The following is a 25,834-nucleotide window of genomic DNA, read 5'->3' as shown; positions in this document are numbered from 1 at the left end:
TCGAAAGAAAGTACAATTTCCGTTCCTTCCACAAACTGTTAGCACTGTATAACAAGGATTGCTTTGTTTTCTGTTTGCATCCCTTCTACCTCCCCAAATGCCTCTAGCCGTCAAGAAACTTTAGATAATAAATAAATAAAACAAAAAGGCAACATACTGAATTTGTGCCCTAGGCAAATTAACGTTACATGTAATAATTAGGATTCAAGCCTTCAGAAGGAAATCCGAGAGCATATAAAGACACTGACAATAGTCAAGGTGACACTGACATAGTACAATACAGAGAAAGGTGGTAGTGTTTTAAAATTTCCGCATTTCACTGAACAGTCATACCAGGTTTTTGTACATGGACTGATCATCAGGCCCCTCCAAAGCAGCCCTTTAAAGTCCAAGCTATTCAGTAAAAAATGAAGGAAGCTCACACTAATGCATAGGACTTGAAGGTAGTGAAGCTGTACGCAACCTTCACGACCATCACGAAGGTGTAAGTCCACGATAGCAGCCAATTTGCTTCTTCTTCACTGCCACAACGACCTTTACTCCATAGTTGTTGCTACAAGTGTGAGCTCCCTTAATTTTTTTGGAAGTGATAATCATAGGAGATCACCTTGAAGGGGCGTACGCTATAGCGTGTCTTTCTCGTTCCGAGCAAGTGCTGCCACGATTATGATGAACGCTGGGTTTTTTTTTTTTTTTTTTTTGCCAATTTTGGCCAATCTCCCAAAGTGGGAAGCTGGGTGGTCGCCGTGAGGCACGCACACACGAGCGCGCGGCACTTTCTTGGTTTTTTTAACTGCCGGGCAGTAGCCGCAATTTCTGCCAATCTACCTAAATGGGTATGCTTGGCTTGACAAACGTCCGCAGTAGTCGCGAGGCCCGCACAACACGCGAGCGCTAGGCATTTGCTTGGTTTTGTTAACTGCCGGGCAGATGTTACTTCCCTTTTGCTTGCAGATCCCTGTTCCAGATCAAACTTTTGCAAAAAGTGCCGCTTTCAGCATTTCTTCTGACGCTTTACAACTTTTTAATTGAAATATCCTGCCTAGGCTCAATTGTTTACAAAACGTTTTTCTGCCTTTGCCAATATTTTAATCAAATTTTAAAAACAGCGATAGTGTACAGCACTGAACAGATACTTAGCTAATTTGGGCAAAATCAAATTTTTATTTCCATTCCTCTACTAGGTGACATGAAACACCCTACACATCTTACACGCAGTGTCAATGTGTTTCGGTTATGTACACCACAAGGATGGCACATGCCAAATCCTGAGAGCATAGTGTAACAAAGTGCAATAAAATACAATGTTCAAAAATTGCAATTTTATTTGCAGTATAGTATACATTTCAACATTTAAAAAATGGCACGAATGGCTTCATATGGCAAGGTACAATTAGCCAAGAGTACATTGAAAAAACAATCACAAGCTTCAGCTCCCCTGGTCACCAAAAATTGAATAAGTACCTAGTATACAAAGTATCAACAATAGTACAACGCTCTTAGTGAAACAATTACACAACACAATCTGTGCAGAATGTTTCAGCTATGGCTCCCAAAATCACAAAAGGCTACGAGGGGGCTACGAGCACAGGTAGCATGTTGTGCCTCTTAGAACAAACAGTGCAAAATTTTTAAATTCTGCAATCTTCGTGAGCAACAGTTGGTATAGGGCCACAGACAACTTTAAACTCTATCTTAAACGGCATTTGAAAAAAAAATACAGAATTCAGAATTGTTGCCTGCTACCCTGAATTCTGACTTTGCAACCCGCTTGGGAGCCACCATGGCTGGCGCTTTATTACTGCATGTCCTTGACTGCACAAAGACCTGAACATTGACGTGCCACATATGATTAGCTCTTATCACACATGTGCTGTAGTACAGCTGTGGCAAAATTTAGAAGCTGATTTTGAGCCATGCACAGACATGCAGTGGCTCCCCAGGCAACAAATAATGGTCCTTGCATGCATGCAAAATAGCCAAGGGGTTGCTTAATTCAGTGTTTGAAATCGCATGCATGGTTCAGTTGGCAGCTTCCTTTTATTTTGTGAAGATGAAAAATGTGACCTGAAATAGAGTCCGTATGCATTGCATTTTGCCATAGCACATGCCTGCATTAAATTAAATTAAAATTAGATTATGACTGAGAATAGAGATGGATTTTTTAAATTAATTTTTTCTCTTACGTATTAAACACAGCAGATAGGATGACCACGTTGGCGAGGAACAAACGCTAAAACAACAAATCCACATTCATTGCTGCAGCACAGCGAGCTCTCAGGCATATCTGAGAGCGGCAGCAGAAGCGAGTACGCTGTGTGCAAGGCAGCGCCAGGTTTTGCACGTCTAAAGACAGGTGCGAAAATTTTACTGGTTCAAGTGATCTATGCTTTTAATGTTGGAAGTCACAGCTGATACATCTGCACACTGTAGGCTTTTGAAGCAGGTTACCACTACTGCAACAGAGCACACACATTTACATGAAGCAGCCCCTTAATTGCACGTCTATGAACTTCACGGAACATGAAGTGACAAAAGAAGGTCTTATATAAACTTTGATGGTAAACACAGTAAAACAATTTAAAACACAATAAAAGCAATCTAAAAGCAGAACATTTAAGGCACAAACAACACATATAGCCAAATATCATTAAAAATGGGCAGGCTCGAGCTTTGAATAGGAATAATAAAAAATGTCCCTCTTCTTTGCCAAGGTCAAAGAGAATCTCTAGTTGCCATGGTTTCCCCACACAGGTACAAAATTGCATAATTTTGGTCAATAGAAGCCACAATGCACAATAGTAAGTATGTCTGTGTTCCTAAAAACTCCCATACGAGTAAAAAGTTTTCCAACACTTAATAAGGCACATGACTTAAATATTGAGGTCATGCAAGGCCACCACAAAGTACCTGAAATAGCTAAAACACAGCTTCCAGCCTGTAAAACACAACTTTAACATGATATAGGTGGTTAAAATCTATACACAATTTCAGTAAACTGTTGATGCTTGCTGGCTCACGCTCAAATTTCGCACGACGAAAAAAAAAAAGTATTTTTTAGTATTATGATCAGTGAAAACATTTGCCTGGTTTTTCACAATGAAATGAGGAATAAAAAATCAGCCTGCGCCTGCCAGGCACTATTTGTCATGTCAGTATTTCTCTTGGCTTTTGCTGGCAGAGGTCTCTTTCGGAACAAAGACGAAACGAAGGAGACACAGGTCAACAAGAGGGTGGTGCTGGACCACAGCACTGGCAGCCAAAATTTCATACCGTGCTAATTTGTTAGGGTGATATCAAAAGGCTACTTTTTACTCGGTTCGAATAATAGTGAAACAATTACAGAGTACAGCACTATAGATGCCAGTAAACAATACAATTTCTTTCTTTCTAGTATACTGCTCCTTCTGGATTACCAGCGCAGAAAGGTTATCAAGCTTTCTGAGGCAACCCCTGATTCAAAGACCAGCGATTGCCTGTTATATGGGACGATTTGGTTTGTCCTTTTCTCTTTTTCTAATAGTGTAAACACGTTTTATTGCATGAGGCACTGTGAAAACTACAGTAATGTTAACTTTTATAGCCAAAGGAAAGAAACAAAGCCACATTTATGCTTTGGCTAGCTATTCCCAATGAAATCGCCACAACGGATTCAGAGCAGTTTCACACCTGCTTCCTGAGATACAATGCCATGCTTAAGTGGAAGAAGATGCTTCAAAGTGCAGTGCTGAAGGTCAGGGGTGGTAAAGGGTGTCAACATGTAGATTTCGTTGATGCCATGGAAGGCCCTTTTGAGTCTCGTCTGTAGTTATCATGCATACGTGCAGCCCTGACACTTGTGACAACACCACTGGGCATAATATTATGCTGCCCTAAAAACAATGGACCTGGTCCCGTACAGGCTAAACTTAATCAGGCTTTTATGCACAACAGCAAAGCTCAACAATCGAGCTTTGGCAAGTCCAAGCACCAGAAGACCACGGAAGATCTTAAGTATTTGCAGTTCATTGTGTCTGGTGATGAGGCAATGTTTCACTTGTACAGGCACTAAAACCAGAAGTGCTTGCAGTGTTTGTCAACGAGCAATTCGTATACTGTTATGTGATTATCTCCTGGTGCATCACGTCTGGAGTGAATTCTGACATGAGGGGGTGACTGGGTTGTTTTTTTGACAGCCCTACACCGCTTCTACTTATTAGCATCCTCACCTTTTACGACGCCACATGTGGCAAGAGACCTGCAGCTTTTAGCAGCAACAGCATCCCGCTCACTTCCCCACAATGGGATGAGGCTCAGGCTCACCACCTTGAAACTTCTATGTAGGGGCCAATTTCAAATTCAAATTCATTCAGGAGGTACACGCAAAAGCCATAGCAAGGCTTGACTTAGCAAGGCTTGACTGGGTCTGTACCCTCGTTTTGCAAGTCTTTTGTTGTCACTAGCACAGAAAATCTCAAGGACTGGTAAAGCTTTCATCACTATCAAAGATAAAGTGCGAGAACTAATGTTTACTGAATGCATACATTAAAGGCTTCAGAAAAGCATCACCTCTGGTGGAAGTCACTTTCGTCCCCCCCTTTTTTTGGTGTGGCATATACAGACTGACATTTATAAAATTCGGTCAAATTAGGACAAAATATTAAAAGTCAAAGCACGCAGCTTTATACCCTAGCAGGGCCTTTAAATCTGTCTGAATTAAGTGACAAAATTAAATTATTTATAGTGGCCCGTATTGCCATAAAAATGGTCCTTGTTAAAGGAGTACTGACATGAAATTTTGGTGTTACGTTTTTTTCGCTGCTATGCGTGCCTACCAGCCCACTAATCATAGAATGACAGATTAGACGGTCGAGCGCAGCGTAAACATTCATTTACAGCGTCGTTTATTTGTGTCAGTTTCGGTTTCGAAAAAACGAACGCCGAGCGGCCACCATGACAGGAGGTATCACGTGATGTCACCATTCATGCCGGATCGCTGCCGCTCTGGAAGCGCGCAAGCGAGCGTACGCGCGCGCCCAGACCGGCCGAGGTCTTCGCCGTCCCCACAGGCCTGCGTAGCATGACATCAGTCCCAAAACCATGACGTGTACACATGCCCCAGCAGTGTGCGCCAACCACAGCCAGCGTGTCGGCTTCGTCACGGGAGCCCCGACGTCAGCAGTTTGGGGCAAGTAGCAGATGATGTCATGTCAGTCCGCTCTGGGCTTTCTCGTGCTGGCGAAGATTAAAATGGATTTTAAATATATTTCGCTGAACGGTTGCTGTTGAAACTTGCTGGGAGATATCTCCTGATAAAAAGGAAGCGTTCTACATAGTTATCTCAGCTTTGAAATTTCGTGTCAGTACTCCTTTAAGGGCCCAAATACCTTGTAAAGGTGTAGTCGAATTTTCTCTCTTTCGAACATGCTTTTAGGACATCCTATCAGAGCCCAAAACGGCCAGCGTTGATAAAAACGGTTCTGCACAAAATTGCACTTTGATTTTTGATCTAAAACAAGTAATAAATACAAAACGGACTGTTTACTAGCGTGGATCACTTCCAGTTGGTCCTACGAGAAAACTAATTCTGAAATGAGGTGAAAGAGGCAGATGAAAGGGAAGTTTCATTTCTGACATTGCCTTCACGTCACACGTTTTACTTGTGTCAAGAGAGGGTTTTGCCAGCTAAAGCCAAGAAAAACAATGATGTAATAAAAAATGACTTGGCAGACGACTTCATTCAACTGTGAAGAACCCGTCAAATTTTGTCCCTGATTTTGACATTTAAAAAGGACAACACAGAGCAATTTCATCTGAAATTTGAGCATACAAGAGCTAGAGAAGTTCATATAAAAATGTAAAGTTCAATGCTTTCATAGTCGCATGGAAGCATTGCAGCAATACTGTATATAATGCATGTTTAAAAGTGGAACAAAATTTCGACAGAGCAATAGGGGTGTGTGCAAAAAGCTTGTCCACTCGGGTGACAAATTCTGACCAATTTTAAACTGAGTACTAGTTTTCAGCAATGCAACTAAACTGCCTGCGCTAGAACATGAGGCCACAATCTCAAAAGCTAAACATTTCTAGAGTATGCCAAGTGCAGAATTATTAACCTACAGTAATTAATCGTGCCACAGTTGTCAATGACACTGAAAGTTGCCATAGCTGTCAATGACACTACCTTTATACCGACGCTGGGTGTGAGTAGCCCAGCATATCGCAATACCCATGAAAAAGAAATGCATGTGCCTACGATGGCCTTAAATTATTTCAGTTTCACTAGAAGCACATGGTGCTAGCACATGAGTGTAACTTGAAACTTCCAGCTTTTAAAATCAAAGCATAAAGCAAACACAACAAGTCTAACAAGCACTAAGGCATACGTATAACTTAAAACTTCTAGATTTCAAAAAATGAAAATTTAAATTTGCAAACTAACTGATTTGGGATTGCTGAAGGGTACCATTTGTACATATGTGACTAACACAAAACGACAGTAACTATCTGCACAAAAACTGAAATAAAGCTGCCCTGAAAGTGTCTGTTAGCGCCTCCATACCAACCCATGAGTGGGAAGAACCCTAAATATTTAGTAGCCACGCGGCATCAGCTTTCGTATGTTGGTATGAGGAAACAAACGCTACACTTTAAAGGGACACTAAAAGCTGAATAACATTTTGTTTTAAGGGGGCAGTTGGGTCTTTGGGGCCGAAAAACGGTCAGAAAAAGCATTTTCTCAAAAATGGCATTTTTGGCCTCCATGGCCATTTTTCTATTAGTCTGTGAATTTCCTCATCAAAAGGCACCATATTCTGTTGTGATTATATTTTAGTAGCATTTTAAAGTCCACTCTACAGCTCAGTTAGCACAGAATTCGATGGTGAAACGGCACTTTTCTTGCAAGGCAAAACTAGCATTTCATCCTCGGATATCTTGGCACCCAGAGCAGGTACAACTTTAATTCTTTTTGCTTCTGATATTGAAATGTGTGGAGAATACAATGTTGGAAACAAATTTTTCAAATGGAGGCTTTGGAAAATTATTATTGTGTTCAATTGGCACCACTTGCGAGCCATTTCTGGCGGAGCGCGGGAGAAGCGAAGTTCCCTGTGTTGTAAAATGACCAAAAATAGCTGGATCAAAAAAGTTCTTCCTATGTTGTATTCTTTAGTGATTTGTCTGCTAAGCCACGTGGTAATTGCCATTCTGTATGGAGTGGTTATTTTGTAACTGTGACCCAAAATAATGGCAATTAATCATTAATTAACTCAAAATATAATCAGCTTACAAAAAATCCAATGCCAGATTTGAAATCAGCACAAAAGACTCTATAACGCAGTGCAGTTTCGTTAAAATTGGTTGGTAAATAAAAAAATGGCTCTAAGACCAGTCTGCCCCCTTAACTAAAAGGTCACACCTCTCGTAGCTCTTGTGGCTTTTGTTCAGCAACAAACTCTACTTTGTTTAGAAATAACTAACTAAACGTGGCATGTTTTCCCCTCATTTTCAACCAAATCTTTTAGACATAAATGAGCACATCACAAAATGTGCCGTCTTTCTTTCACAGAGTCAGGAGAGCACAGCGTGAACTTTGAACCAGCATAAGCTAGCCAAATGGGCTTGCGCGGTGGTGCCAACTAGGAGGATACATGGAATACAGCTCAACATGCCCGGAGAAAAGCCGATGGCCAGCTTGGTACCATGGTCACTTGTGCTAATAATCACCGACTTTTGCCGCAGCTGTCGTATACTATACACATGTGCGCTAGCACTAAGAAGAGGCTATAGCACTCGCATTCATCCACGTCACTCTTTTGAGTTCACTTTTTTTTACATCAAGACAAATCATTTGATGGAAGTCAAAACTAAAAGACAGCTTACTGCCTGTGGTAATGACACAGCCTGTTTGGTGGGGTTTATAAGCTGAAATAAGTGTCTTTTTATAAATGTGTGTTAGGCAAAATCAAGTTCCCAGATACATTTACCTTATGTTTACGCATCCCTCCCCGGCTGTTCTTTCGATACGAAACACGTCAAGGAGCCCCACCAATCCTGTTTCACCATCCACAATTTGTGCCATCACCGACCGTAGTGCACAAAAAAGTCTCGTACTGCAACACCCGTTTTCACACTACTGATATTTTTTTAAGTTATTGAACAACTGGTCCTACCGAGAGAGGTACGTTTGTATTCAAAGCGCTGTGATCTACTGATATAAGCCAACTTGTCTTCACACTTTAGTGCCCCTTTAAAGCAATGTATTAAAGACAATTTAAAAGCTATTATTTAAAACCTTATCTTCACTTCGCTCTTGCTGAAAGTGAATAGTAACTACAATACGTTTCAAAACTGGTCATGGTTAATTTCTGGTCTGCTGCCTTTTCTACAATATGACATAATAAAAGATATCCATGGCTAGGCACCCAGCATAGCACATACTACCTTAATTCAGATGCAAACATACTTTTTCTCAAAGGGGCATGCAAGGTGCTGCTAGATGATCAAAATTCATAGCAGTGCCTACTAGACATGTTCCAATGACTGCCGAATACTGGAGAGGACACAGCTGTCAGCGTCTGAGGACATGGCTTTTGGGACAAACACACCAGCAAGAAGCGACAGCGTTGTCCTGTGTGACAGAAAAAAGAAAATGCAGCTTTCAGTTCGAATTGATGCTTCGATTCACCCACAGACAGAATTGCAAACTAGTTACATTTCTGGCCCAGAATTTCTCTGCCCAGCACATGCTGGTCCACTGGATTTGTTCAAAACCCTCCACTCCAACAAAAAAGCAGCAGCAGAATGGCCAAACTTGTGTGACACTAGGGCACCAGATGTGTTTGTGCACTCTCTCAAGTGAGCAACTCACCAAAAAAGGTAGTGCTGTGGCACCCCAGGTGTTCCAAATGACAGCACAGACACGGCTGACACAATCACCTGAAGAAAAGTTACACACATCAGCTGCACGGACCCTACAGAGTTCATTTTTATTGTGAACAACAGGTATTTCATCGATTATATTTTTGGAGCAAAACATCAAAAATATATGTTAATGAAAGTTTTGTGCAAGGCAAAGAAAATAAGCGATTGATTATGAGGTAACGCGCTGACGTTACTCAGGCGATGAGGCGCGCTGTAGTAAAGGGCCCCGGATTAATTTTGACCACCTGGGGATCTTTAACGTGCACCGAAATCTCAAACACATGGCCGTTTTTGCTTTTTGCCTCCATCAGAAAAGCGGCCGCCGCGGCTGGGAATCAAGCAACGGGAATCAAGAATCAAGCAGGCTCAGCAACGCAATGCCTTGGCCACTGAACCACCGCGGCAGGTGCAAAGAAAATAATCACAAATTTTATTTAGGCACAACAAAAAATCTCATGTGTGCATTTAAGTGATTATGTTTTTTAAAACTAGCTTCACTGCATGTTTATCAACCTTTTATCTGTTTTTTCAACCTTTTATCTCATTTTTTCACCCCTTACATTAGTACTCCCAATGAACTACAAACCAACTAGCTCACACACAAAACAAATAGTTTCTCTGGACTGCATAGTCCCCACCAAAACCAACTTGAATGCAGGTGGCATTACTGGGACTCATAACACGGCACACTAATTTTGTGGAAATGCTTTCACTACATTACTGACTGTTTGCACAAGAAAGGCTGGTACTGCCTACATACACACAGGGCATAGTTAAAGGGACACGCAAGTGAATTTGTCAAACTTGTTTTTGTTTGCATTACATTGAGTGGCTCAGATAAAAGCATTTTTTATCATTTATCAGGTCAATAAAGCACTATTTAATTTATAAAGCCTGAAAGAAGAAAAAATACCATGCGACATTGGCGGCGGCCACAACTACCACCAGCAGTGACACGTATTTGAGATGCGATGTGACTGGACGATGTCCAAGATTGGAATTAAAACTAGTTTCGGTTCTCTGAAACAACATGCTTGACATCTGACGTTATTGCTGGCTGGGCATTCTCGATATTTCAAGAATCGGAATACCGTGCTTCTGCCATGTTGTCAGCTGTAGAATGCATCAGATAAGCCTGCCAGCACAGCTTAGAATCGTAACGTTCACTAGCCGAGGCATACGCAGTGGCTGAATGTCCTCCATGCCATCAGAGACGCTCAAATGCAAGGCGCTTCACCCCCACCTTTGGAGCTTGCCTGGCTTGTCACTGTGTCGTAAGGGGCATGTTCGCACTAGGTAGAGAGTCAACTGATTCGGGACTGTGCCCGCAAGCAGTCAGTACTTATGTCAACACCATGCCAACGAGAACTCGCCAGCGCACCAGTGTCAGTCTGCACACCTTCTGCCAACTCGCTCATGGAGCAATGAAAGTCGTAGTCCAAAATGGTCAATTCAGTATATAAAACATTACCCAAGTACAAAAAAATAAACTACAAATAAAAAAGAATGCATGCGCTATCAGGGATTTGAACTTGTGAATTGCGAAACAATGCACCAAGTGCTTCAGACCACTCGGCCATAACCACAGCGCTGTCGGGGAGGGAAATATATAGTATATATCGTTTAGCCTCTTTTTTTCTTTTTTAGTTCCAGCATTCCCACCAGCTTAAATCACTATTTTTTTAATAACGCTAGTGCACTACGCGTCTCCCAAATTTCCACAAATATCTTATCTTTAGCGACTGAATTCCTTAGGCAGAAAAGCAATCGCATATGTGTGGTCGTGCTCCAGACCACTATGCTAGTTCACCCGGCGCAAAAAGTGCTTCCCGCACCTTGGTTTTACGATTTACCATAAAAGTTTCGGTTGATTTTAATTCCTTAGTACCTATATTAACTTCACCGATTCTCCTCCCGCCTTTAACTGGCATTAGGTTTTCTATTAGAGTACCAGTCTGTGAAGCGTCACATGTGCGCTTGTGTGGGGCTGCTTTGACTTCGTAGACTTTAATAAGCTTCATACAGCCTACAAACCAACACTAAAGGCACATTCTTCCAGGCACAAATAGTGTGGTAGCTTAGTTTCAACTAAGCGAACGAATTGCAACGACCCACTGGCAGCCGGCTGATTGACTCAGTTAAAGATCCGGCGAGCTGCGCAGTAGAGCAGTCAAGCCCAGCCATTTCAAGTACCGTATTTACCCGATTCTAACGCGCACCTTTTTTCCGCAAAAATAGGCAGAAAAATCGCATGCGCATTAGAATCGGATACGAAACCGAAACTGCCGAAACAGCTGAAATTTCGTTCCACCCATCGCCATCGCCATCTCAAGATGGCGCCAAAGCTTTTAGCAACAATTTTTCAGGTCTAGGCGCCAAGGCTTTTCTTTCGGCGTTCACACAAATCGTCAAATTATTCCACTTGCGTGCTTGATAACAGCAATGGCAGCAGCGACAACGAAGGTGCGGCGCTACCGGGGCTTACGAGCGGCTCCCACGTGTTCACAACGAGTGGTTGGCTGAAGCGTGCCCCTCTGGAGAAGCTCGCGGGATGGGCATGCAAGGCATGGGCCACGATTCCATTGAACATGGTTGAACATTCGTTCAGAAGTGTGGCATCGCGAACGCGCTTGACGGCACCGATGACGAGATGTTGCGGTCAGCGGAAGGCGACAAGGAGCTCTCGGAGAGCGACGAGGAGTGAGATCTTCGGGGAATAAATCGCCCATTTCTCTCGCATTCGTTTTTCTTGCTCACAAAGTTCCTAGCGCGTTACAAACGGAGGTGCAAGTTTTTTCGTTTTTTTGCCTGAAAATCGGGTGCGCGTTAGAATCGGGTAATTACGGTAAGCGTCATATGAAAAATCATACAAAATTGGTAAGGAAGATGCAGAGAGGAGGACAGCACTTTCAAATCGATTTTTCTACTACATAAAGTCGCGTAAACACACCGAGAGTGGTCGAAACATGGCCTAGGGACTCCAGACTACAATATGTGCAAGTAATCCAAGATTGTTTACAAATCACTTCAGTGCCTCTTTAATAATGCAGCAACGCAACCAAGCATTATGCTGTTTTGGTACAAAGGGGTCCATGCTGTTGCATAACTGCAGTTCTCTGCTTTGCTAGTCTTCATTCATTCGAGCCAATTTTAAAAGCATATCTCCACACACACGAAAAAAAGGAAAACAGAATCCTGTATAAATTTTCAAAGAGTAAAAAATAAATTTAAGCCACAAAATTCCTACACAACACAATACAGCAAGTTTTAGTCGTTCATTTTGCATGCCTTCACATATTTGCATGCAGGGCTTGACAAGTATGCGAGTTGCTTTTAGCAACGATCAAGAGTCAGTAATAGCGTCAACACAAGATATGAATTGTACATTTTCAGAGATCGGCAACATTTATGCAATGAAGTGTACATTTCTACCACATGGGTAGCCACCGAGTTCATGACGCAATGTAGTTGGGTGATAAATGCAGATTGATAGACAATGAATAAAGAAGAGGAAATGTCTTAAAACATGGATTACCTTAGCTAGCCCAATATAATTGATTTTGCCCATTTCCAATGATAAAATCCTAGGTTGGAGCAGTAAAAGCAGACATCCCAAAAGGGCACTGAAAAAGGAAAAACATTTCATTGTATGTGCATATGCAATATATATATATATATATATATATATATATATTATATATATATATTAGAATAATGTAATGTAAAAACACAAACCTTGTAATAAATGACCAGCAAAATGCAGGAGATGTAAGATAGGGGTATTGCAACACTGCATTAAAATCACCTGCCAAAATAGTGGAGTCCATTCATTAAAAATCTGGAGGAAAAGCATTAGCTCACACACTGCCTTGACTTACCCAATAAGTAACTTGTAGGCAATAATAAAATAAAACTGCAAAAGGAAAGTCAAAATGAGGCATGAATAGAAGAACACGGAAGACTGAAAATATAAACTGCAGCGACAGTGCTTTGTCGAAAAGCAGTTATAGCAACAGACCTTGCTGTGGCATATATAACCTGTCGGTTGAATGCACTGCAATAAACCAACGTTTCATTAGACAGCGAACATGCTTTATACATTAGCTACTTGCATTACTCAGTCTTAACGCAGACAGTAGAGGATTTTTCAGTGGAAAGAATAACACCTGGAATAGACAAAATATACTTTTGTAAGCACAGCAGACAACTACAACAGCCATGAAGGGAAGAATTCAGGAACTTGCCTGCACAGCAAATATGCAGCAGCATCCACCACATTGCACTGCCAAAACCCTGAAGGAAAAAAAAATGGAATGGGTGGAAATAAGTAACTGACAAAGGTCTCTTTCCCACTCGTAAATCACAGTCGTGTGGAAGAGGAGGGATTGGCTGACATTTACCAGCTCTTTGGGTTCCCAAAAAGCAAGCTTGGAGAGAGAGAGAGGGAGAGAGAGGAAAGTAAACAGACCAGAAGATCAGCAATCAGGCTCAACCACTCACTCTAGGCACTGTGGTGACAAGCATTATGCTGCTCACAGCCACTGAAGTAAATGCGACCAAGTCCTTTGGATTGGTGCTGAAGAAAACACTCTGCAACGGCAACATTCAAACTGCTATCTTTTACACAAGCTAAACAAGCAAAAATAAATTTGCCTTGCTACACCAGGAAAAAATGATTAATGCTAGAGGAGAGTGTTACTGGTCGCACAAATTAATGGCGCACTCAGCACGTAAAATGCTCAAGTACTAACATACATGCTTAGCCCATTGAGAATAAACACAATGCAAAGGTACTCAAATGTAAAGACCTTTACTTTAGGTATTGGGGGTAGCTTTTCAACATAGCTTTGAAAGATGAAAATCGATTATCACTCTCTTACTTGTGGACAAAGAAAACAACATACAACTTTGCTTTCTTCTAACAGTAATGATCCACAACATTGAAAAATTAACTTTTAATTCGGTGGACTTACGACACCCTGATAAAAAAAAAATAGAGCGCGACTTAGACAACGACACAAGCACTCACTCGCAACTAATATATATTTGAAACATAGTCTCGTATTTATACAGGTATAATCACCGGGAGCATGCGCACTGGAATACACTAAGCAGAAAGAACCAAACAGATGATAGCCACGTTTGATTGATTGTAGGGTTTAACGCGCCGTAGTGGAGGGCTCCGGATGGATTTTGACCACCTGGGGATCTTTTTTTTTGCGTTTTTGCTTTTTGCCGCTATCAGAAAAGTGACCGCCGCGGCCGGGAATCGAACCCGCATCCTCGTGCCCAGCAGCACAACGCCTTAGCCACTGAGCCACCAAGGCGGGTGTGATAGCCACATTCAAGTGAAGTGTTCCGTCGTCCTTTCTTGTGCCATTGTCTAAGTTACACTCTATTTTTCTATCATAATGCACCAACTTGCCCAACAGCTTCATTTAATTATGACATCCTGATTTATAACCTGATTAGGGAACAACAAAAAACTGGCAGGCATTCAAATCTCCATACCACATGCAAGCAGCTTGGTCAAACAGGTACTGAAATTTAAAAATTTCAAAACTGGGCATGGACGGGATAAAACAACTGGACAAAGTTTTAAGCAGGGATACGACCTATGTAACAATGAAACTTGCTCAACAGACTGATGTTCTAAAATCTGAGAACTTAACGTCAATGATGCATGCAATTGCCCTCCTGAAAACAGGTGGGCAAAATCACCGTATTCTACCACCAAATCGCAGACAAGATTAACTACAAGAAGTTGAAAGTTCCTGTGTAGCCAAAAATTATGAACGCATGACAAGGGACAATTAGAGACAGTGCCACACACTCAGTTTCTGGGTGCTGGCAACACAAGTGTATTTTACTGTAGCCTCATCACAAAAGGTAAGAAAATATTTTGGATTTCAATTACAATTAGTTTGCTTGAAAAGCCAAATTCCTCTTCAAATGGCAGTAGCTTCTCCTTCAATTACCCAACCGTCACCAAAGCAAGTGTGACAAAACTACAGCTCATCACCAACACCTTATATTTTTCTCTATTTTAAGAAGAAAGATATATAAGATTATTCAAATGCACTTTGCCTTAAAATGTGATGCTCATTCCAAAGTGAAAACCTATAGTTTCTGGAAGTTTGTCTTTGTTTTACACGGTCCCTTTAAACATGTAAGGTGGTAGAACAACCTAAAAACCCTGGTTTGCCACTGAAATGAGTTCATCTAGTCATCTAGTAGACCGGTCGGTCAGTGAATAGCCAACAGAAGTAAGTCCATATGCTGACCTGCTTCCCGAAGTCAAGATCCAAGCTGCAGTGCACAAGCAGCAAAGAATTGTGGATACCCAAGAATATGGACAGTGGCTAGGCAAGAGGGACGCAACACAGAACAATAGTCAGCATTTAGCAACACGTCATTCCCATGCAAACACTGCTGCCCGCTATACAAGCCTAATATGTATAAATTATGGTTAAATATATTAGTTATCTTGCCATACACTAAATACAGAAATAAAGTCAACAGGCTTGAGAGAGTATGCAATTTTCGAATGCCTCATGCCTTGTTCTTTTTTTTTTTTAGGTAACACCAGTCCTCAATGCTCGTTGCTTACATCAACAATAACCTAAAACACACTATTCGGCAAATAGGAGCCTCTGATCTACTTCATTAAACTGAAGGGTCGATCAGTGCACAGCAGGTGGAACAAGCACTTTCCGATTTATCTCGTGCGACTAGTAGGAGCCCATACATTTTATCAACACCTTATGTAGTCGCAAGTTCCACAGATTAGTATTGCTAGCTGTCAGGCCTAAAATTTGTTTACAAGCCTGCAAGCTGAAAATCAGTCTGCAAATATAACAACTCTTTTTTTGTTTTTAGAAGATAAGAATTGGCACATAAACAAAAGCAGGGGGTGGAAAAAATCTTGTCATCACTTGTAGAGAGTAGTAAAGGAGAAAGACTAAGAGGCACAAACACGAAAGCAAACAACACAGTCCCAATAAAATTAACAGCCATAAGCAAAAGGACATTGGGTGCAATACACCCTAAGGAGCACATTTAGACTCCTTCAAATTAATTTTGACGAAAATATGTGATTCATTGTTCCACACTGCGAGCAAATACATTTTGTTATTCTATGTCATTTTGTTCCACTAAAATTTCTTGACAATTTTATAAACATTTTCTACACCCTGCCGGTCCAACCGCATGCCTTCCATGTCACCCAGTATTGGCAACTATGCTAAACAGCGGGCAGTTGCTGCACACCAATGCAGTCATGTGTCCAATGCCTGCTTGTTTTGCACCACTGTACACAATACGTCAAGTGCTTTTTTGTAGATCTAATTTAGCATGACCAAACAGGACTTCTTCCATCGTGCACAAGTAAAAGGAGACAAGCTTTTTTGCTGAAAATGGTGTCCAAGTACCACTCACAGCAAGAGAAACATATCTACATGGTGTCTTCGAACATATTCCCATCAGCTTACTTAGTGACCAGTGGTTTTGTTTCAAAAGCAAAGGTAGTTTAACAATCCCCAGCCTTCAAAGAGTGTTTTGTTTGCATATTGAACATTAGGCATCGCTGATCCTGCTATGCCATTTGATCACAGTAGGCTTGTTTAAATTCTATGCTTGTTACAGAAGAACTATTTGCCGCACCACTGACGTAGTAACTTGGACACTGCTCACTGCTCGCTGAACCACCGATTTGATTAGCTCTGTTCATGGGTGTGTGCAGCTTAAACAAAGAAGTCTGTCAACAAATGACACAAACACCCTGAGCTGTCAACACAATATGCAAAACGTGCATACAGGCAGGGACATTGTACCATCTGTTGTCTATGCAAATGCAAGGCTCTGTGTTTCCTGCAGCCAAACCAAATGGGCTACCATGGAGATCAGGTCCCTGCCTCCTGCAGATAAGGTGCAGCGAGCAATAGCACACTTTGTGCTCCTGTGGTCTTTCTCTTAATAAGCATAAAACACTGCTACGTGCATTCCAACGCCAGCAGTGAGCACATCTGTCACAAAACGTTTTCTTGGAGAGGCCTATAACTGAGGAGCTTTTTTTTTTTTTTCTTTTGCCTGTAGGTAACCAGTCTTCTCCACGTGCATGTCTAAGTCATTCTCACTTATGTTATGTCAAGCGTACATATGCTGCAATAAATAATAGAGTGGGCACCACTTTCAAGTAACTGTTTCACTCCCGGCCCCTGCCGCTCGGTTTGAAGGAAGGAAGCAACTTTATTAACCCAAGGATGGCGACCCGGCCTAAGTGGGAGTGGGTGGGGTGGGAACAAAGAAGTTGAAACAACTTTACATGCGCAAACACACTCAGTTTGAAAAGAAGACAATGCTACTGTATGTGATGATAGGCTATGAAGACCTGCACGGTGTCCCTAAAAGAGGCTCCATAATCTCATTATTTTACAGCACTGCTAACGTTGGTGTCACACCTGCCTGATAAGCTTGACTGCCCTGAGCATATAGCATATAAGTTATAACTGTAGAGATTGTTATATCTTAACTTACAAGAACTGTAAGCGCCCGAGAACCAGCATATATGCTCAATGTATAAAATGGGATCGTTTTCCATATGTACTGGAATGTCAGTCTGAAATAATAAACAGGGCAAAGATTAGATGCACAATCTCGTATCACGTAAACGGCAAACCAATGCTTTTACATGCAGTGTTGATGCAGAGGCGTTAAAGGGACGCTGAAGTTGCAAATATTGCCATAGCACACTAAAGTGCAGAACGCACAGGCCATGGCCTAAGCTTTTCTAGTTTATTTACACACATTTTTTTAAACTAGAAAAGTGTGTGTTCAGAGGTGCGTTTCCCTTGCACCATTCTCCCTGCTGATTTGCAGGTGCTGGCTACAACAACACAATAGGGACTCTGCAGGACTAAATCTAATGAATTACTAGCATGCTTAAACTGTAAAGCTTGCACATGAACCAAATCAATGCCATATCAATGCTAACCAAAACATGAGCGAAAGAGAAAATAGTTAAGGCGTAGCATGAAAATGCATTGTAAACCAGTCTGATATTAATGCGGCCACCCTAAACGGCACCTTCTGCCACCCACTACATATAAATTAAAGCTCTAGATGAATCACATGGGTTAAACTGTACAATGCACCACAAATAAGACTTCAACTAATTTTCTTTATTGTCTCTCAATGCACTCAGTTACTTTCAGCTAGCAGTGAAAGCCTTTGAGTACTTTAGAACCCTAATGCACATAATTCATTTTAGCATGACAGGTTACTGTTTATGCTATGTTAGAAGTGACCAATCTCCAGCAGTAGTTAAAGGTATGTTCAATGAACCTAAAAAATTCAGGGAGTATGTCTAACATGCCTAACACATGGAATGAGACATTTTCTGTTAATACATTGGGCTTAGGTTCAAAATAATGTCAATGGACATGCCCACTGCTCCGTTAAATGCAGCCAAATATGTGTAAACATCAAGCAGGCATTGTTTCGCTGAAAGAAGCTGCCAGTGTTCTGGTGCCAACTTCAAGGGCTAACACTTTCAGCTTTCACCAATTCAAAACTGGAGGCTTCAACGGAGTTGCAATTTCAATGCCACGGGCTTCAGTGGCCATTTCAGCGCCAGTGCTTGGGCGCAACAGATGATACGCCTCATGCATTTCGTGTTGGGAGTCAGTCGGAGTAAATCCCATCTCCTGCACATGCATACGGCTGCCTAGAACAAGCGAACGTGTTAAACATCCGTCGCTCCCCACAAGTTGGCACGCCTGGGTCAGGCACACAGTGCAGTGAAACAGCGGTGCAATTAAAGGCCAACTGCACTCAAAACTTCAACCTCCTGAAAACATTCTTTCTGTACTGGCCCAGCCGCCAAGCGAGCGGCGGTGCGCAGCCGACCGGCTGGGGCAAACCTGTGCGCAATGCTTCACCCTCGCCGCAGTCCTAGAACTCCTGGTTGGCCGTAAGAAAAAGCGCACGGCCGGCCACAATGTCACTTCTGCTTCATGGCTGTTTGCGCAATCCGCCAACAGGTCCACCGTCGCCTGCGACGGAGCCATTTTGAATGTGTCTAACTAATTAACAACGCATTTCATGGGGCTACCAGTCATGTCCCAGTTGGTTTGGTGGTACATACTGTACGTTCAAAGTACATCTGGCTGAGGTGAAATTTGAGTGCAGTTGGCACAGACAATTATGTTAGAAGGTTGTCAAGAGGACGCGAGTGTGGCCTGGCCGCACACATTACTGTGTCTGTGCTGACAATTCCCTCTCAGGTAAGGAGGGTTGGCAGTTAAAGATTGGGCTCTCCCTCACAACTGGCATGCATGTGCCAGGCATCATTTTTTGCAGCCGCAAGTGCAAAGCCACAAGTGTCTTTGCGGCGGCAGGCATGCAGCAAGTTTCTGCTTGCTTTAGAGCATTGGAATATCAGGCTGCAGGAGTTTAACTTTAGCTGGAGATGTGTGAAGATCAGGGTGATTACTTTGAGTATAGACTGCGAGTTTGTTTTCTCTGCTCATAATGAAGCAATTTTTCGAAGTCACTTAGTTAGAACAAAGAACAATTTAAGGAGCTGTACGATTATGCGCAGACAGTGTCTGGTGAAAGGTGTGCTAAGAGTATCACCAAAGTAAAAAAAAAAAAAGGACAAAACCTGCTGTGATTAACCACCAACGACACAGGTTTCAAACTGTTGGCCTTGACAAACATTCATACGAAATGTCAAGTTATAGCGGTATGCTCTTCTACCGCAGAACAGCCTCCTAGATGAAATGGTATGAGGTAATTGGATTCACGACTAGCTTGAGCGGTTTTGTGCTGTCACAAGAGCACAATGCGGTATACCCTTGCTTGAAATCAAGCTAATACATTAGGCTGCTGCAGTCTTTGCCTATGATGTAATGGTCCCTGCATATGTGATAATGTACCACCAAGAAACAATGACGTCACCTTGGTAAACTGCTGCATCAAATGATAGTGCTACCCCCTCTATGTTAGAATAACAAATGTTTGTGTGTGAATAACAAAAAATAAGGCACAACATTTCGTTCGGTTTGTTTTGGGGCCAACTGAGGCAGTTGTAAGGTCTGGAGTGTTTATATCATTAACTCCACCCCGCAGCATATGGTGCCAGGCTTAAATGTCAGTTTTCTGGGAGCAACTAATGCCTAAACCGTATGTCCTCTCCAAGCAGTTGTAGAGCTATGCAGAATAAAACTGCTGGCACTGCAGTGCGACCAAACATCAGTGTACAGACTTTGGATATACAGTCGAACACGGATATATCAACACGGGTATATCGAATTTTGTCTATATCGAACTCATAAATTATCCCCTTGAAAATTCTATGTAAAAGTATAGGAATTCGTACGTTTATATCGAAGCGTATTTTTCCCGACATTGGGTATATCGAACGCCGCGCGAGGTGGAAGGTGCTCTTCGGCGGTCGCTGCACTCCCGATTGAGGTTGAGGAGTATGTGGAGGAATGCGCGGGCATGGCGAAGACTGGCTCGCGGAACTAATCCCCCCTACCGGAACGAATTTGCGCTTGCCCAGTCGGGCCCCGCTACCGGCCGCCGTAGCGTTAGCGGAGGGAGCCCGGTATGCTAAATCTGTCTAGGCACACAAACTCGAACGCTCGGAAAATGTGACAGTGTGAGGTAGAGATGCCCCGACTACGCACGTCCTTTTTTTTTTTTCGGCTGCGTACGTTTCCCGGCTTGCCGAAAAAGAGTTTTTTTTCTCTCTCTCTGGGTCTGTCTTCCCCCGATGTCGTCTCGGGAAAGGGAAGAGGGAACGAAGGCACTGGCGGCCCCCTCCTTCTTTCGCATTTTGCTGCTGTTGCTGCTGTTTGGCGAGTTATTCCGCACATTTCGGAGATTTCTCTCGGAGATGACCATCGCGAGCGCTTTGTTGGAGTCCGTTCAGAGAGCCTTGGAATATTTACTTTCAAAGTTCTTGTGGTACGTGCGCACTGTTCTTCTTTTGCGTGCGTGTTGTGCTTGGTGTGCGAAGGCGCAGCGTGCTGCTGGAATTTTCTAGTTGTGCAGCTGCGAGACGATCGAGACCAGCGTCTTTAATTTCATTTCCAGGACGAAGAAGCAGGCCGAGATCAGCGATTTTTTTTCACAGAAATAAAGTGTCCTGTTGCGTCGTGAGTGCAGAATGAGTTGTCATTCTTGAATGCGACGATCGGTAAGTGATCGTCCACCATAGGTTAGGTCTCAGAGCCCATATTTTTTATATCGAATTTTTCATATATCGAACTAATTCGCGATCCCCTTGGAGTTCGATATATCCGTGTTCGACTGTAGTACTATAAATCAATTCTAGACCATGGATACAACTGAATCAATTTGTCTTACCACACATTCATCTTGACATTCTGAACAATTAACATAAAAAGGAGAAACAATTATATCTGCAATGCAACTTACATCAGACATTGCATGTGCCACTTCCACCTGCAACAGCTACCAGCAACAACAAATCCAACTGCAGCCACCAAGACTTGCCAGCTGTCAAAGACGATTCATAGAGACACTTCAGCCGCAATATAGGAAAGTTCGAAGAGCACAAATTCTGGACAAAATTTGAAGCCAACTTCAACCAGCGAAATGCAGAGATCTACAGTTTATTTCACAAGCTGTGAGCAGCACAGTTGATGCTACATGGCTCCCAACAAAGCGGCCCAATGAGTGTGTGTAACTAATTGTGACATTGTACTGTGGCTGGCTAAAGAAAAGCGACAATAGACATTGGGCCTTGTGGTTCCACCTGTGCACCCGAAGGATGGAAATGTCCTTCCAAGGCTCCAATACCTATTATTACTTTTCTTCAGCCAGACACAGTAGGATGTCACGATTAGTTAGATGCCCTCATTGGGTCACTTGTTGGGAGCCGTGTAGCATCAACTGTGCTGCTCACAGCTCATGAAATGAACTGTAGGATGGGTTGGGTAACTTCTGGCCCTTACTTTCGTCACCTCAGTTATAAGGCGATCACTGAACAAGACTGCCACTGGTCAGCCATGCAAAATAGGGTGAGTTCAGCTCTGTAGTTTATTTCAGGTCATGTCAAGCAAACTTCAGTCCTGACAGGCCAACAAAATATATGGAAAAATAGACAATGCCGATGAAATACACATGCGGGGTGGTGCAGCCACGATGATGCTCGATATTAGTACGCTACGCAATGAATTAGAAGCCGATCATTGCCCTTTTGTTTGCCTGTTCTACCCCGTGATCAATTAGTCGCTTTCAGGGGAGTGAAAAGCACTGCACGTATTTTTTGGTAGCCTTCTTTATTCTTTTTTTTTAAAGGGTTCATGAAGACAAAAAATACAAGTTTGTTTCACTAAAAAAGCTGTTTTCTCCCGATAAAATGACACAAACAAATACTCGAGTTAATTTTTACAGAAAAGAAATTCAACACTGGCAACTCCCTAGCCACTCTGTGGCAAGTTTCTTATGACGTCACCAAAGCTTGTTTGCGCAATCGGCAGCCGCCGACCTCAGCTACCGCCAAAAAACATGACTGGGAGATTACAGTGGGGCTTGTAGTTCCGTTTGATTGTATCACTTGAATGCCAATGCACAGTTAACGCACGGATAAAAATGTTTTTTTTTTTTTAGTGCCGGTCCATAAAACGTCACCCCTGCCCATTTTACGTCACTCTGGTGCGAAATTTGAAAGCTGTTCAATTATTCTTGCGTTTTTTCGGTTAAAAAAAAAAAAAAACGTCTTTCGCTGCTTGGATGGAGCTGAGTGAGCTACCACAGTCTGGTAGTATCATTGTATTACCATTGTAGTATCTAGTAGTATCATTGCCCCTTTAAAAACGCGATCGCTAGCAGCTGCTTGACCACTCGCGCGGTTACCATATGCACCCACATATGAATAGGCGGGCACGGGAAAATTCGTAATTCAGCAATGAAAAACACCGGACGCGCCAGCCAACATATCAGTTTCTGCAAACTCTTACTTGACTCACAAACATTCAGCTAAATCGTAGCTCGCTGCCATCCACCAATCAGCCGATGCATTTGGCGATCTGCGAACTACAGCACATCTATGTTGGCGAAACTATCAAGTTGCTTAGTTGCAACAAAAACAAAAGGAAGATTTTCTTTTTCGCTTTTTATCGTGTGATCACGCTGATTAAGCCCAATGTAAAACATATGCTGCAAGCGCCTGAAACCTTTAATTGAAGTCGCAGTGTTCGGCCTACACAGGGTTGCGGTTTAAACTGCATGCGGGAGGATCAGAGCGGCCCGCGTCAACTTATCCGTGCTGGCTGGGACGGAAGCCGTTACGCAAAGTTCCTCACTTCCTCATGGAAACAAGTCCACTGCAAGCGCGAGAGCTGAAGAGTAAACATATTGAGCTTACCTTTGAAATATAGCAGGATAAGCGAACCTCTCTATGGTGAGTACATACTGGAAAAGGGCAACGATCAATGAACAGGTTTCAGTTTTCAGGTTCACTGCGATCTCAATCACGTCGACACTAATTCTGGCAAGACAGTCTGTGACCGCTACTTATTATAAACTAGCACTTGTGTAGCCAGTTCTGATTAGAGTTAAACAAACTCTTAGTTGCAAACACATCTTGGTCAAGAAAAAAAAATAGCGTAAATGCATCATCTCGAACAATCCTTACATGCCATATGCTTACACAATTCGGAGACTTATCTCACCTTGTTCGTAATGAACGTTGAACTAAACAGAACAATGTAGAAAGCGACAACAAAAGTAGAGTTCTGGCGCAGCATATGTGCATCCCGGCCTCCGCTCGCTGAGAGCGTCAATTGAACGTTCAAACATCAGAATGCGCGGAAGCAACTGTCAGTTATGAATCCGCGAGAGAATCATGTTTGCGCGCAAAAGTGGCACGCTTCGGGTGACAAAACCGAAACAGGTCATAGTGGCTAGACGTGAGCGCAGTTTGGCCTGGTTCTGAATACGTGCGACCAAAGTTCCTTCGACGACAGGACTGAGTGAACCATCAACAACAATGATAGCAAAAAACTATTGAATAAATGCACAGTAAATGTGGCTGGCTCAAAAGATTCTGCCAAAAGTTTCTGCCAAAAGATAAGGCTTGCGAAAAATACGCTCCAAAACGAAACTGAGATACCTGGGCGATGGGCATTCCCTGCGCACCGCGCATTTTAAACCACTACATGCTCGCGATCGATGGCTTCGATAGCACTACACATCACAGGCAGCAAGTGGCGTTTATTCAAATATATATGCTTAAATTTTTTGAAATCACACAGGGCAAATTTCGCAGTTGAAATGCCCTTGCCTAATACTTTCTAAAATGTGAAGGCGAAAGCTTAGTTGGGCCTTCTGTTGAACTTTCAGTTGAAACTGGCAGTAATACACAATCCCCATATTATTTTTAGGTCATCTTACGGGCGCAGTTAGCTGCGCATGCCCAGGACATATTCTAGACTGGGAACGTCCCCCACGAGTGAACGTGGGTCCTCCACCAGGTGCTTTGCTCGAAATGAACAGTATGATAATGAAATTCCATATGCAAGCGATCATTATCTAGAAAACATGGAAGTAGTTAAATGCGGGTATCTAAGTTCCAATAGACTTCATGAATTGATAAAAGGTGTTCACATCATTTCTGTTGATGCTGTGTGAATGCATTCAAAGGTGCCATACACACTGTTAGTATAGCACCACTCATTTATACCAATTACAGCTTCAAAAAATGTGTTGAAGTTACTTTTTCAGCATTCTAAACACTGGTTGAACAGGTATGTACGGTCCTCAACACACCCTAAAGCTGCGACTTTAGTGGACATATCTTGGCATTTCAAGTGCGAATGCACTTTATAATTGACCCCAAACCTTCCACCGCCGGCGGCGGCGGCGTCCGCAGTCCTCCTCTCCCTAGCAACGGCGTGGAGCGGAGAGGAGCGTCGGTAGCAACGGCGCGGTGACGTCACTTCACCACGTGACCGCGCTCGCTCCGCCTCCTCGCCGTGGCTGCGCGGGTGCGCGCCGCTCCCCGCACCGCTCCTCGCGCCGTGACGTCATGGTATGACGTCACAGCGCGCCTCCTCTCCCCAGCAGCTGCCGCGCGCCTCTCTCTCCACCGTGACGTCACACTATCTCCTCTCCCCCTCGCTCGGCTGCAGCTGCCGTGCGCCGCTGTCCCTCTCCCCTTGCGCTCGCCTCCTCTCTCAGCCACCTGGCTCGGCGCGCTCGGCGCGGCGTACCCCCCTATATATGCAGCGATAAACTGCCAGACCTCCGTGGGTCGGCTCGCGCGCGCTCAAGGGCGAATGCTAACGGATTTTAACTTTACTCCCCCTCATAGCATCACCCCGTGCATTCGCACTTAACCATGTTCACCCTCGGGGAAATGCTTGGGAGTTTTTTGACGAACATTTCAATGGTTAATTGAAGGTGTAGTGGACCATAGAGTTTCTTACAGTATACTTACTAAGAAACTCTATGTAGTGGACTGAACCTTTTGCAGTAGTGCTGCACTTATCTACAATTCACATCTAAGAGACCATGAAGACAATATACCTCCTTGTCTTACAAAAAAGAACTGGCCTTTGAGTGTGCCCAAATCCACACTCCATGGCCCTAAAAGACATTCCACCCCAAGAGAGATCTTACCCAAACACTGCCAACCTTTCAAATTTCCTACAATCACACGATTATGTTTGTTGGTGGAAGTTTTCGTTGGTGGCTACCAATCGAACAACTATCAGTCCCTATGACATCATAGGGGCAGTACACTACAAGAAAGTGGCTGGTGAGCCACCACTCCAGCATCTGGTTTCCTCATTTGAAGTTTGCAGTATAACTGCCACAACTGCTGATATGGCAATCTTGGGAGTGAATTAAACTTTTATATTGTTTGTATGGTCCCTTGAAGCCAAAGCAATTG

General features: G+C 42.9%; 1 protein-coding gene across 6 annotated transcripts; it reads right to left on the bottom strand.

The window, feature by feature from the left end:
* Positions 1–1,307: 1,307 nt before the first annotated feature.
* LOC144155197 (UDP-N-acetylglucosamine transporter TMEM241 homolog) lies at positions 1,308–23,918 on the bottom strand. Of its 6 annotated transcripts, none has more exons than XM_077686499.1 (15): positions 23,613–23,917; positions 23,306–23,352; positions 21,352–21,432; positions 17,440–17,521; positions 15,189–15,266; positions 13,305–13,331; positions 13,149–13,197; positions 13,022–13,070; positions 12,923–12,958; positions 12,783–12,817; positions 12,640–12,709; positions 12,440–12,527; positions 8,852–8,919; positions 8,507–8,611; positions 1,308–5,214 (listed from the first exon to the last, which is right to left on the bottom strand). In XM_077686499.1, exons 1-15 carry the CDS (start codon positions 23,685–23,687, stop codon positions 5,190–5,192), a joined length of 915 nt encoding a protein of 304 aa, XP_077542625.1. In that variant the 5' UTR covers positions 23,688–23,917; the 3' UTR covers positions 1,308–5,189. The 6 variants fall into 6 exon arrangements, with proteins under 6 accessions (XP_077542625.1, XP_077542623.1, XP_077542626.1 ...); XM_077686497.1 differs by lacking the exon at positions 13,305–13,331 and adding an exon at positions 13,405–13,494 and having other exon boundaries at positions 23,613–23,910; XM_077686500.1 differs by lacking the exons at positions 13,305–13,331; positions 15,189–15,266 and adding an exon at positions 13,405–13,494 and having other exon boundaries at positions 23,613–23,918.
* Between the last annotated feature and the right edge of the window lie 1,916 nt (positions 23,919–25,834).

The sequence above is a fragment of the Haemaphysalis longicornis genome, unplaced genomic scaffold, assembly GCF_048455015.1.
Source record: "Haemaphysalis longicornis isolate Haplotype H1 unplaced genomic scaffold, Haemaphysalis longicornis Haplotype H1 scaffold_1, whole genome shotgun sequence".
Lineage (NCBI taxonomy): Eukaryota > Metazoa > Arthropoda > Arachnida > Ixodida > Ixodidae > Haemaphysalis > Haemaphysalis longicornis.
The sequence above is the reverse complement of the archived record's forward strand: the minus strand, read 5'-3'. Positions and strand labels throughout refer to the sequence as shown.